Source organism: Heterodontus francisci, chromosome 1 (genome assembly GCF_036365525.1).
Source record: "Heterodontus francisci isolate sHetFra1 chromosome 1, sHetFra1.hap1, whole genome shotgun sequence".
Classification (NCBI taxonomy): domain Eukaryota; kingdom Metazoa; phylum Chordata; class Chondrichthyes; order Heterodontiformes; family Heterodontidae; genus Heterodontus; species Heterodontus francisci.
Window position 1 is genome coordinate 110,427,122 of NC_090371.1, and position 12,608 is coordinate 110,439,729.

At 39.9% G+C, this 12,608-nt stretch overlaps 1 protein-coding gene across 6 annotated transcripts in view; it reads right to left on the reverse strand.

Annotated features, from left to right (window-relative positions):
* Positions 1-12,608, reverse strand: part of fat1a (FAT atypical cadherin 1a) — a 270,014-nt gene that overhangs the window by 27,843 nt on the left and 229,563 nt on the right. For all 6 annotated transcript variants that reach the window (XM_068034441.1, XM_068034442.1, XM_068034446.1 and 3 more), the window contains exons 14-17: positions 7,830-8,219; positions 7,435-7,649; positions 1,770-1,907; positions 1,336-1,479 (exon numbers count right to left, since the gene is read on the reverse strand). In XM_068034441.1, the coding sequence (XP_067890542.1) occupies positions 1,336-1,479; positions 1,770-1,907; positions 7,435-7,649; positions 7,830-8,219 (887 nt within the window). The remainder of the gene's footprint in view (positions 1-1,335; positions 1,480-1,769; positions 1,908-7,434; positions 7,650-7,829; positions 8,220-12,608) is intronic.

Sequence of the window (12,608 nt, forward strand, 5' to 3'; positions counted from 1 at the left end):
AGAGATAGGGTAGTGCAAGGAGCATTAAGGAATTTATAGACAAGGATAAGAATTCTGAAAAGAGCGCATTGGGAAACAGAGAGCCAGTTTAGGGCAGCAAGGATGAGGATGATATGTAGCAGCACTTAGTATGGGACAGGATACATGTGACTTAGTTTTGGACAAGCTGGTGTTATTGAGGATGGGAGACCAGCAAGGAGAGTGTTGGAATAGTTGCACACAGAGGTAGCAAAGCCAAAGGTTTCAGCATCTAAGGAACTGAGGAAGGGTGGATGCAGGCATTGTTCTGGAGGTAGACATAAGCAGTCTTGATAATAGACAAGATAGGAGCTACAACTTGGGGGGTTGAATAGAACACCAAGATTATGAAAGGTCTGTTCAGCCTGAGTGTGTGACTGAGGAGAAAGATGGAATTATTGACAAAGGAATGGAGCTTCATTTTATTTCCCTACTCAAACCAGAATTCAAAATGTGTTCAAAAATAAAAGTACACAGACTCAAGCTCATGTCATTGAGCATTCAATCCTCAGGTAACAGATTATAACTTTGAATCAAGGGACTGATTGCTACATTGTTTCCTTCTGAATATTATCAGTTCTTAGTGGGTCTGTTAGATGGAATACTGTCCACACACTCAATCTCCTAGCATGACATAATCTATCTCAGTTCTTTTAAATTGAGCTGCACCCGGGTTGATCAAAGGGACAATTTTTGAAGCTATGGAAAACTGCTCTGGTAGATCCCTACTGTGGACACAGGACTTACCCACTGACATAAAATATGCCAAGACTGAACTGTTTACAGAGCAGAGACTATTATAACTGTATCAGTAGGAATAGCAATACTAGAACTAACAATTTAAATCACAAGTAAATTGGAGGTTTTGACTTGTATCAGCCAATGAAAGTTTAGACCTTTGCAATAATCCCTTCCTCCTGACTAGGAGACACGTATGCAGTCTCGAAGGAAGAAATCTTCAGGCCATAAAAATATAGTGACAGAGAAATTCTAGACATGTTACACTGAATTGATGAATCATTTCCTAGCGTGCTGCATGGGACCCTAATGAATTTGTATAGTTCTATGATTCAGCGTCCTGCTTCCTGATATTGTGCTGATCTCTTGTTGTTTTTCATGAAAAATGTAGATAAAAACGCATCAACTTAAAGCGGCAAATACAAAAGTCTGAGTTCCAAAACTCACTAACTCAAAAATCCAAAAGAAGTTTTGACTTAGGATCCAGCAATTATTGCTCCAGCTTAGCAAGTGTAGTTTATAAAAACATTCAGAATCAGTATGTTACTGAATCTCACTGACATCCTTGACCACTCTTACCTGAATGATAACACTAAAGCTTTCCTGTGAGAACATGGGAGGATTATCATTGACATCTGCCACATCAATATTAACTGTAGTAGTATTGAACCGAGGTGGAACACCATTGTCTGAAGCTTGCACTGTCAGGGTATAGCCAGATATCTACAAAAGAAGAGAAAAATGATCAAAAACAAGCTGCATCTATGTATAAGGGATATATCTTCATACAACAAGGATATAGATTGAAAAAAATCAACTCTGTCACATTCAAAACTCAGGAGATATCTTTGTTTCTAATAGGACCTGATCATATACTTTCTTTCAAGAAAACTTATTACGTATTGTTTATAACTTTAAACACATTAAACAGATTTATTTTTTAACAATGGTACTACTAATTATAATCAATGTAAGGTTTACTTATGTAGTGGGTATACTTCTAATGCACTCACTTTTTCTCTGTCCAAATGTTGTGCCACTTTTATTTCCCCTTTGGTAATGTCAATGATAAATGGGTTTCCTTGATTACCATGAATAATAGAATAGTGGATCTGGTTGTTGGATGGACCGTCTGAATCATCAGCCATGACCTGAAAAAAATGGTAAAACCATTAGGACCACATTTTTCTAAAACTTTTAACATATTCTTAACACCTCACAGTGCACAGAGACTCAGTACTAATATAATTTAACTTAGGTCCTCTTGGGAAATAACCTCCATTGAAAACATGATCAGTGTTCACATGTGTTAATAAAGTTTAGTTCCAGGCACATATACTACATAAGCAAAATAAATTACAATGTTTCATTATAAATTAAATAGGGCCAGCACCTTAAGGCCTCCATTTGAAGGTTCCATTTTTGATATGTACCAGACATTCTTCATTATATTTGATCCAATTTTTGGCATTCATTCATCAAATAAATCAGAAAATTATTTGACACTTCAGTTCAAACAAAAATACATTAAAATCCACACTAGAAGGGTTACAAAAACTTTATTTTGTTTGTTTTCAGATTTGTAGAGTGGGTGAAATTAAGTAAACTGGCTTTCAATTGGTGTTTGTAATAAACTCATAGGCATTTTAGCAATGAATTCTTGTTCATACTTCCTTTTTAAGGCGGCACAGTGGTTAGCACTGCAGCCTCACAGCTCCAGGGACCCGGGTTCGATTCTGGGTACTGCCTGTGTGGAGTTTGCAAGTTCTCCCTGTGTCTGCGTGGGTTTTCTCCGGGTGCTCCGGTTTCCTCCCACAAGCCAAAAGACTTGCAGGTTGGTAGGTAAACTGGCCATTATAAATTGTCACTAGTATAGGTAGGTGGTAGGGAAATATAGGGACAGGTGGGGATGTTTGGTAGGAATATGGGATTAGTGTCGGATTAGTATAAATGGGTGGTTGATGGTCGGCACAGACTCGGTGGGCCGAAGGGCCTGTTTCAGTGCTGTATCTCTAATCTAATCTATCATTCCATTTAGAATGCAATAAAATATTGGAAAATGGAATTTCATAAACACGCTAACACACTTGTTAAAAGTACCCGTGAGCAATTTCACCTGTATTGATCTGTGAGAATGCACTGTGCTCTCAAATCCATTTTTTACATGTTTAAAAACAAACCTGATTGCTCTTGCAAAATATAAAGAGACCTCCCACTAATGTGTAGTCTGCAGAGGGGTCCTCAGGACACCCTTGTCCACTCCTCAGTCACCCCAACTCCTCCTCTCTTTTCTACTGCACCTTTCCATGCAAGCGCAAGAGCAACAACACCATCCAGGACCCAAACACTATTTACTTGCATTTCTTTCAATTTAGCATACTGTATTCACTGCTCACAATGCGGTCTCCTCTACACTGGGGAGACCAAACGCAGACTGGGTGACAGCTTTGTGGAATGCCTCCGTTCAGTCTGCAAGTGTGACACCGAGCTTCCTGTCACTTGTCATTTCAATTCTTCACCTTGCTTCCACTCGGATCTTTTTGTCCTTGCCCTGCTACAGTGTTCTAATGAAGCTCAACGCAAGTGTTCGAGGAACTGCAGCTGATCTTTCGACTGGGCACTCTACAGCCTTCCACACTCAACATTGAATTCAACAATTTGAGTTCAAAATCTCTGGCCCCATTTTTTTCTTTACCCTTTTTTTTGCTGGTTCGTTTTCTCCCCTTCTTGTTTCTTTCTTAATCCCTTTACTTTGTATTTGGACGGTTGCTATCCTGCCATTAACACCTCATCCAGACACATCTTTACTTGTCCCATTACTACTCCCCTTGGCCTTGTACCATGAAACCTTGGGCTGAAATTTTCCAGCTCAAAAACAGAGCCGCCGCAATCTCATTTAAATGGACGGCATGAATCGCACAACCCCCCGCACGATGACGCGGAGGGGGCGGGCACTCCATCCTTGGCAATGGCATCCTGCCCCACTGTGCAGGTGCCATTTTTAAAGGGCTTCAAGCCCTTATATATAATTTACACTTTTAAGGAAACAGGCAATAAAAATGTAATGTGCAAAATTTAATAAATTATTCAAGCCCCTCTCCCACCCCATCAATGAATGAAGACTTTAAACGGAAATCCAAAGGCATGGGAGTTCCGGCAATTGGCCAGAATATTGATTATTTATTCATTAATTAACATTAATTTAAATATTTAAATGAAGTTTCCGTCACCGGATGGGCCGCCACGAGGCCATGCCGCTGTATGTAATATGGGGTGGGCCCTTTCTGGTGTCGAGGCCCGTGGTGAAATACCCAGAAGTATTTTCTGGGTGCCCCCCCACCCCCCAGACCCCCGACATCGGGCGCTGGTAAAAATCCAACCCCTGTTATTGTTTAATCTTTCCTGCCCTCCACCCTATCACAGACCTCTCCTTTGTTCTTCTCACCTCCGCTCCCCTTTCACTGGCTCAAAACCTATTACATTTCTAACCTTTGCCTGTTCTGATGAAAGGTCACACAGACCTGAAACATTAATTCTGTTTCTTTCTCCACAGATGCTGCCTGACCTGCTGAGTATTTCCAGCATTTTCTGTTTTTGTTTAAAATTCTTAGAAGCATGACAAGGTAGATGCTGAGAGGCTGTTCCCATGGCTGGAGAGTCTAAAACTAGGAGTCAATAGTCTAAAAATAAGGGGCCTGCCATTTGGAACTGAGGAGAAATTTTTTCATTCAGAGGGTTGTGAATCTTTGGAATTATCTATCCAGGTGGACTGTGGATGCTCTATCCAAGATGGAGATCAACAGATTTTTGGGCACTAAGGGAATCAAAGGCTATGGGAATATTGCAGCAAACCGGAGTTAACCCGGAAGTTAAGCGGTGATCTTATTGCATGGTGGAACACGCTCGACTTCTGTTCCTATTTCTATGTTCTTAGGCACCCTAGGCCCAGAGAATTGAAAGATCCCCGTTGACACCTTCCACTCTTACCATATCACATTTCCACGTGCTTTCATAAGCTTCCTAATAACCCTTTTCTTTGACTGTCATTTTGTCCCCTCTTAACCCCCTTTTTTCCTTTCCTCCCTGCTGCTAAGCATTCAACTGAGGCTGAACAGGTGGGGAGGAAAGGCTTTCTGAGATGTGTGCCTGTGTGTGCGTGTGTGTCTGTCTCTCTGTGTGTCTGTGTGCGTGTCTGTCTGCGTGCGGGTGTGTGTGTGTGCGCGCGTCTGTGTGCGCGGGTGTATCATGACAGATAGGCAAGAAATGTGAATTTGTTCAATATCATATAGTTGCCCTGCTATTACATTGGTTACAGAGAAAAATAGAAAAAATATTAGTTTTGAATATGTTGCCATAGATTACTCAGAATCCGTAGTACCACAAAACACAAGGTGTTTCTCCAGTGACGGTGTTCTTAATCAAGGGGTATATTAAAATCCTTTTGACATCAGTATTGGTGGCTACCATGTGAAGAATTCATAGGTAGCTGTGCTTTAAACAGACAATGTATTAAAATTATTTTAAAATATATTTAAAAATAAAATGTGATTAAAAGTGGTTAAACACCAAGGTACTAAGACTTTGCAGTGATATGACTGTCCCAATTGTTCAAAATAAATAGCTGAACATTCAACAACTTCATTAAATAAAAATGAAAAATAAGTAATAAACACTCAACAAATTATGCACCTCAAACCTGTTTCCCCAAATCTGCTCCTAATGTCTTTTACTCAATCTAGAATCTAGCAACAGCTGAAACACTCTGGAGAAAAAAAAAAGATATCATCCTCACGGGACTGGATCAGGGACAGAACAAAAACAGTCAGTCATCCCATGGATGCATCCTGACCCTGTCCAAAAATCATCGGGTCAGGCTCACTGGCATATTTTGAGTGGATGCCTGCAGTATCTTCTGCGGCATTCACCAGTGGAGCAGGAATACGACTATGACACCTTACCACAGTATAAGTGGTACACTATGCCAGACAAAGTGTTTTTTTTTTAAATGAGAGTGCCAATGTTTAAGTTGTTTCCAAAGTGTGGACCATTTTCACACTTCCCTATTGCCCACATTCAATTGCCAGTGGCAAAACCTCTGAAAAAAAATCAAATACTTCTCAAATTGTATTAACTTGTATGTTTAGGTGGGAAATAATTGCAACATTTAATTGAAGCTTGTGCTGATAGGAAGATAAGAAAATTCTGAATGAGAAACAGTCATTCAGTCTATTAAAACTGCTCCATCCAGAGTGGATGATTGATTAATTTATGATGAATTACCCTCCTACAAAAACTGTGACTCTACTATTTTGAGAAAAACTAACAATCTTCTTGATCACCTGCAAAAATATTAAGTGGAATAGTGAGATATTTCTCCAAGCCTCAATTCCATTTATCATTATTGACCCAACTCTTTATTAAAGATGCCAAATGACCCCAAAACAACCCTTCCTGGAAATATGTTCCACATAGCCACTATCATGCAGCAGTATAAAAGTTTACTTGTCCAATCTCATCTTGCTCAATGCTTGTTCATGATTGTACTGTGTCCTTCTCCCTCGCCTATATAGTTTGTTTAATTCCATATCAACCATATACTTTTCCTACATCATGTTGACTCTCACTCTTTTCCCCAACAAAATAAATGTATTCATTCGAGCCTCCCTTTATAACTTAGTGTCCTAAGGCCTGGAATTATCTGTGTCATTCTTCTCTGTATTCTTTCTAATATAGCTATAATTTTTTTGTTCTTCATAAAACATGATTATTACTTTTTAATAATTCGTTTATGGGGATGTGAACCTCGCTGGCCAGTCCAGCATTTATTGCCCATCCCTAATTTCCCATGAGGTGGTGGTGGTGAGATGCGTTCTTGAACTGCTGCAGTCAATGTGGGGTAGGTACACCCACAGTGCTATTAGGAAGAGAGTTCCAGGATTTTAACCCAGCGACAGTGAAGAAATGGCGATATAGGTTCGAGTCAGAATGGTGTGTGGCTTGGAGGGGAACTTGCAGGTGGTGGTCTTTCCATGCATCTGCTCCCCTTGTCCTTCTAGGTGGTAGAGGTCGTGGGTTTAGAGGGTGCTGTCTAAGGAGCCTTGGTGAGTTGCTGCAGTACATCTTGTAGATGGTACACACTGCTGCCACTGTGTGTCGGTGGTGGAAGGAGTGAATGTTTGCAGATGGGGTGCAATCAAGCAGGCTACTTTGTCCTGGATGGTGTCGAGCTTCTCGAGTGTTATTGGAGCTGCACCTATCCAGGCTAGCGGGGAGTATTCCATCACACTCTTGACATGTGCCTTGTAGATGGTGGACAGACTTTGGGGAGTCAAGAGGTGAGACACTCGCCGCAGGATTTTCAAAATATACTAAGGAGGTAGGATCAGAGAACATAAAAAAGTGAAGCGTGACAAATAAATTCAATAAAGATTTCAAGAAAAATCTTGCTGATCAGTGGTAAAGATTTGAAATAGGGGCAAAAATATTGCGGCCATTCAAACTACAATTGATACTATATTGAGAGAATTAAAGTAATAGAGAATGGAGTTTAGAAGTGTCAAATTATCATTTATTAACTCTTGAAGAATAAGTTCTGTCTTGTTAGTTCCTTTTTCTCCCATTATGCTATTATTCTTAACTCTTAAATGAGGAAGAAAATATGTAAACTGTTGAACATACTGTAACAACCAGCTGTCCCAGAGGAGCATCTTCACTTATCACTGCCATGTATACATTCTGGCTAAATTTAGGAGTGTTGTCATTGATGTCTGTCACATTGATATTCACTGTTGCTACATCATTAAGCGAAGGTGTTCCACCATCTGTGACTTCAACTGTCAAGTAATATTCATGAGATATTTCAAAGTCCAGGCTTTTTAGCACAAAAATGACACCTGAAGACGACAAAATGGCAAATTAATAGAAAAGACAATAAGAAAAAAAATCACAATGATACAGTAACTATGGAAAATTTTCTTTAAATTTTATCCTGTTGAATGCACTACAATACTCAATGTATTATTACCGAGCAAATTATTTTCAAATTTAGCTAGTTATTATAGATAAGAAAATACCTGTATTTGCATCTATGCTGAACTTTCCATGCTCATTGCCACTGATGATGGAATATGTAATCTCTGCATTGGCCTCAATGTCCCTGCTGGCTGCAAATACCTGAAGAACCTCAGTTCCTAAAGGAATATCCTCAGAAAGTGTGGCTAGGTACTCTCTGTGCTCAAACACAGGCGGGTTGTCATTGATATCAAGCACAGAAACCAATACTGTACAAACAGATGATAGTTTTTTGAGAGTGCCTTGATCAGTGACCTTCACAATAAGACTGTATGAAGCTTGAAGTTCCCGATCTAAAGGTTTCTCCAGACTAATGATTCCAGATATCTCATCAATGGAGAAATGATTGTCTGCGGAATCCACAAGTGAATAAAGTACCTTACGATTCAAGCCTATGTTTTAAAATTAGAAAGAAAACAGTTTCATCAATGTCATCACTTCAACCATGAACTTTGATTAAAAAAAACAAATGCAGAATATTTCCAGTACACTGAAGCTGTAAAATTAACTCCATAAAATTAGTCAAAGGAAATGATCATCTCGTCTAAGTTTAAAGATGCTTGGTCCTTTATAATAACATTTATTATTTTACTACCTTTTTCTATAGTGATATAACACACACACATATATCAGAGGAAAGGTGCTTTTCTTGCATAAGTTATTTTTCAGTTGTCCACTCTTGACTGGAGTATATAAAAAGAGAACTATAATGCAGTATTAGCAAATTGGTAAAACTGCAATGGACTTCACTCTGGATATCTTACTTATCAAAAAACCTATCAGAAACACTTTTATATATTTGAGACCATTCTCCCCTTCTGTAGTAATTCAGCTATGTTATTTACCTAGAATCATAAACTACAAATAGTTTGAACACAACTGGTTCTCCAGAGATGTTACTGTTCTATCTCCTTTTGGCATAAATTAGCGTCATTTTTATCATCATATATTTGTTCATATCATTTGTTTAAGAAGGGCAGCAAGGATAATCCAGGAAATTATAGGCCGGTGAGCCTTACGTCAGTGGTAGGGAAATTATTGGAGAGGATTCTTCGGGACAGGATTTACTCCCATTTGGAAACAAATGAACCTATTAGCGAGAGGCAGCATGGTTTTGTGAAGGGGAGGTCGTGTCTCACTAACTTGATCGAGTTTTTTTGAGGAAGTGACAAAGATGATTGATGAAGGGAGGGCAGTGGATGTTGTCTACATGGAATTCAGTAAAGCCTTTGACAAGGTCCCTCATGGCAGACTGGTACAAAAGGTGAAGTCACACGGGATCAGAGATGAGCTGGCAAGATGGATAGAAGACAGAGGGTAGCAGTGGAAGGGTGCTTTTCTGAAAGGAGGGCTGTGACTAGTGGTGTTCCGCAGGGATCAGTGCTGGGACCTTTGCTGTTTGTAGTATATATAAATGATTTGGAGGAAAATGTAGCTGGTCTGATTAGTAAGTTTGTGGACGACACAAAAGTTGGTGGAGTTGCGGATAGTGATGAGGATTGTCAGAGGACACAGCAGCATATAGATCGGTTGGAGGCCTGGGCGGAGAAATGGAAATGGAGTTTAATCCGGACAAATGTGAGGTATTGCATTTTGGAAGGTCTAATACAGGTGGGAAGTATACAGTGAATGGCAGAACCCTTAGGAGTATTGACAGGCAGAGAGATCTGGGTGTACAGGTCCACGTCACTGAATGTGGCAACGCAGGTGGATAAGGTAGTCAAGAAGGCATACGGCATGCTTGCCTTCATCGGTCAGGGCATAGAGTATAAAAATTGGCAAGTCATGCTGCAGCTGTACAGAACCTTAGTTAGGCCATACTTGGAATATTGCGTGCAATTCTGGTCGCCACACTACCAGAAGGATGTGGAGGCTTTGGAGAGAGTACAGAAGAGGTTTACCAAGATGTTGCCTGGTCTGGAGGGTATTAGCTATGAGGAGAGGTTGGATAAACTCAGATTGTTTTCACTGAAACGACGGAGGTGGTGGGGAGACATGACAGAGGTTTACAAAGTTATGAGTGGCATGGACAGAGTGGATAGTCAGAAGCTTTTTCCCAGGGTGGAAGAGTCAGTTACTAGGGGACATAGGTTTAAGGTGCGAGGGGCAAAGTTTAGAGGGGATGTGTGAGGGAAGTTTTTTTACGTAGAGGGTGGTGAGTGCCTGGAACTTGCTGCTGGGGGAGGTGGTGGAAGCAGGTACGATATCGACGTTTAACAGGCATCTTGACAAATACATGAATAGGATGGAAATAGAGGGATATGGGCCCCAGAAGTGCAGAAGGTTTTAGTTTAGACAGGCATCAAGATCGGCGCAGGCTTGGAGGGCCGAATGGCCTGTTCCTGTGCTGTACTGTTCTTTGTTCTTTAAACGCAGGTACTTACATGAGTGGCTCATTCCTTCCCCTTTACTCTTCAATCCATGCAAGGAGACTGCTTACATAAGATTTTCAAGCTTCAATCCCCAGCTTCCCGCCCCAGAATAAGTCAGGAAATTTGAATCTTTACCCCACACGCTGGCAGGCTCAGTGCATGAACTGTTGGGTAGATGCTAATAGTGCTAATGCACTGCCCAACTAATACATTATCAGAGACCCAAATGGAAAATGTACCCCTGTAGGTTCATCAGCATCAGTGATGCTGAATGTACAACAAAGTTTCATACATAACTTTTCCTTTTCTCTAGCTATTTAAGTATAAAGTCTATAACACTTTATAACAAAGTCTTAACTTGCATAATGGTGTTGGCTAGTATCCAAACTACAACTTCTATGGATAACTATACATGAGCTAAAAGTGACAATACTGCTTTGGGCCACAGAACGTTAAGTCCTGGTGAACAGACAGAATCATAAATTGTTAGCGAATAGGTATACAAAGACAGATGTGGTGGTATATTTTTCATTATAAGTAAAGTTAAAGGAACATTATTTTATTAAACTACCATAATAAACCAACAACAGTTTCATAAAAAAGGATCCTTTAGCTGTCCAGGCTTATGGATAACACTCCAAAATCTTTCTTTTTGTCATGCTATAAGCTATATTAATAAACTAAATACACAGGATCAGCAATTATGCCAAGATAGATAATTTATATGATACATATAGAGGCCTGATTGATACTCTTCTTAAACTATCATAAAATTCATCATTTCAACTTTACTGTAAAAAAGACCTAGAAAATTAACAATGTGGATAAAATCATTGTTGAATTCACTATGCTGGAAAACACATGCTTAACAATTTATGCTGAATTCATATAACTGCTATTGGGCTTCATTGTTCCTTTAGCACTAAGTCTGAATGGTTTCGCACAGAACATTACCATGATTAATGTTTTGATTAATTGCACTGACATGATTGATTCTCTTTCTGCATTTTCACTAAAATTAGTTACACATAAGAATATGAGAGCCTTATGTGAGCTAAAAAAAACTGTTGGTAAGGAAATGTAAAATTTCTGGTTCGTTGTTGTTTCGTCATGCTAGAGATTTCCTTGTTAAATTGTCATTAAAAAAATCAAACAAGGCTGCTTGAAAAAATTGATGAGTCATAAAATTGTAAAACTCAAGTTATAAATATCAACAGTTACACCTAGCAAAACAGGACCTGCAGCTGGCATTCAGAAGGCTGTTATACCTCTGCTCATTGGGCATCAAGCTGACAAACTTGCCCCAACCTACTTCTAGGTTCGGGGAACAGGAACTCTCAAAGTAGGGAGCCCGATCCATTCTGATGCCACTGGTTTTCTCGTGTCAGAGGCTCCACCCCTGACAAAACTTATGAGAAATCCAATTTTAGATGTATCTGGGATCCAGCCTAATTTTAGTTCTTCTACTGCACTCCTACTAGAGCTACAACTCGATAACATTGGAAGGACCTATTTGTTTGTCTGGAGTACTACTTATTTGAATGGACAGAGCGCCAAATGATTTTCCCCAAGGGGCAATGATCATATCCTGTTTGTATATGCAGGTGGAACAAATAAAGACTTTCTGTGTTACCCCTGCTAGTAGCCTTGGAATACCTCATACAGACGTAGGAAAGGAAGTAGGCAATTGAGCTGTTTGAGCCTGTTCCACCATTCAATTAAATCATGGCTGTTCTATATAGCAACTCCATTTAACTGCCTTTGATCCACATCCCTTGATACCCTTACTGAATACAAATGTGCTCTCAGCCTTGAGGATTTCAATTGATTCAGCATGGACAGCCTTTTGGGGGCCAGCGTTCCACACTTCTACCACCCTTTGTATGAAAAACTACTTCCTGATTTCATTCTTGAATAAAATAGCTCTAATTTTAAAATTATCCATCTATGCTATGCTCGAGAGAATACAAGTCAAGTTTATGCAACCTGTCCTCATAACTTAAATTCTTAAGCTCTGGTAACATTCTGGTGAATTTGCACTGCAACCCCTCCAAGGCCAATATATCCTTCTTGAGGTGTGGTGCCCAAAACTGAACACAATACTCCAGATGGGATTCAACCAAGGCTTTTAAAAAAAAATTCTTTCTTGGGATGTGAGTGTCACTGGCAAGGTCAGAATTTATTGCCCACCCCTAATGGCCCTGCAGTCCATGGGGTGTAAGTACATCCACTGTTCGGGAAGGACTTCCAGGATTTTGACTCAGCAACAGTGAACGAATGGCGATATAGCTCCAAGCCAGGATGGTTTGTGACTTGGAGAGGAACTTGCAGCTTGTGGTGTGCCAATGCGTCTGCTACCCTTGTTTTTCTAGGTGGTAGAGGTTGCGGGTTTGGAAGGTGGTGTCAAAA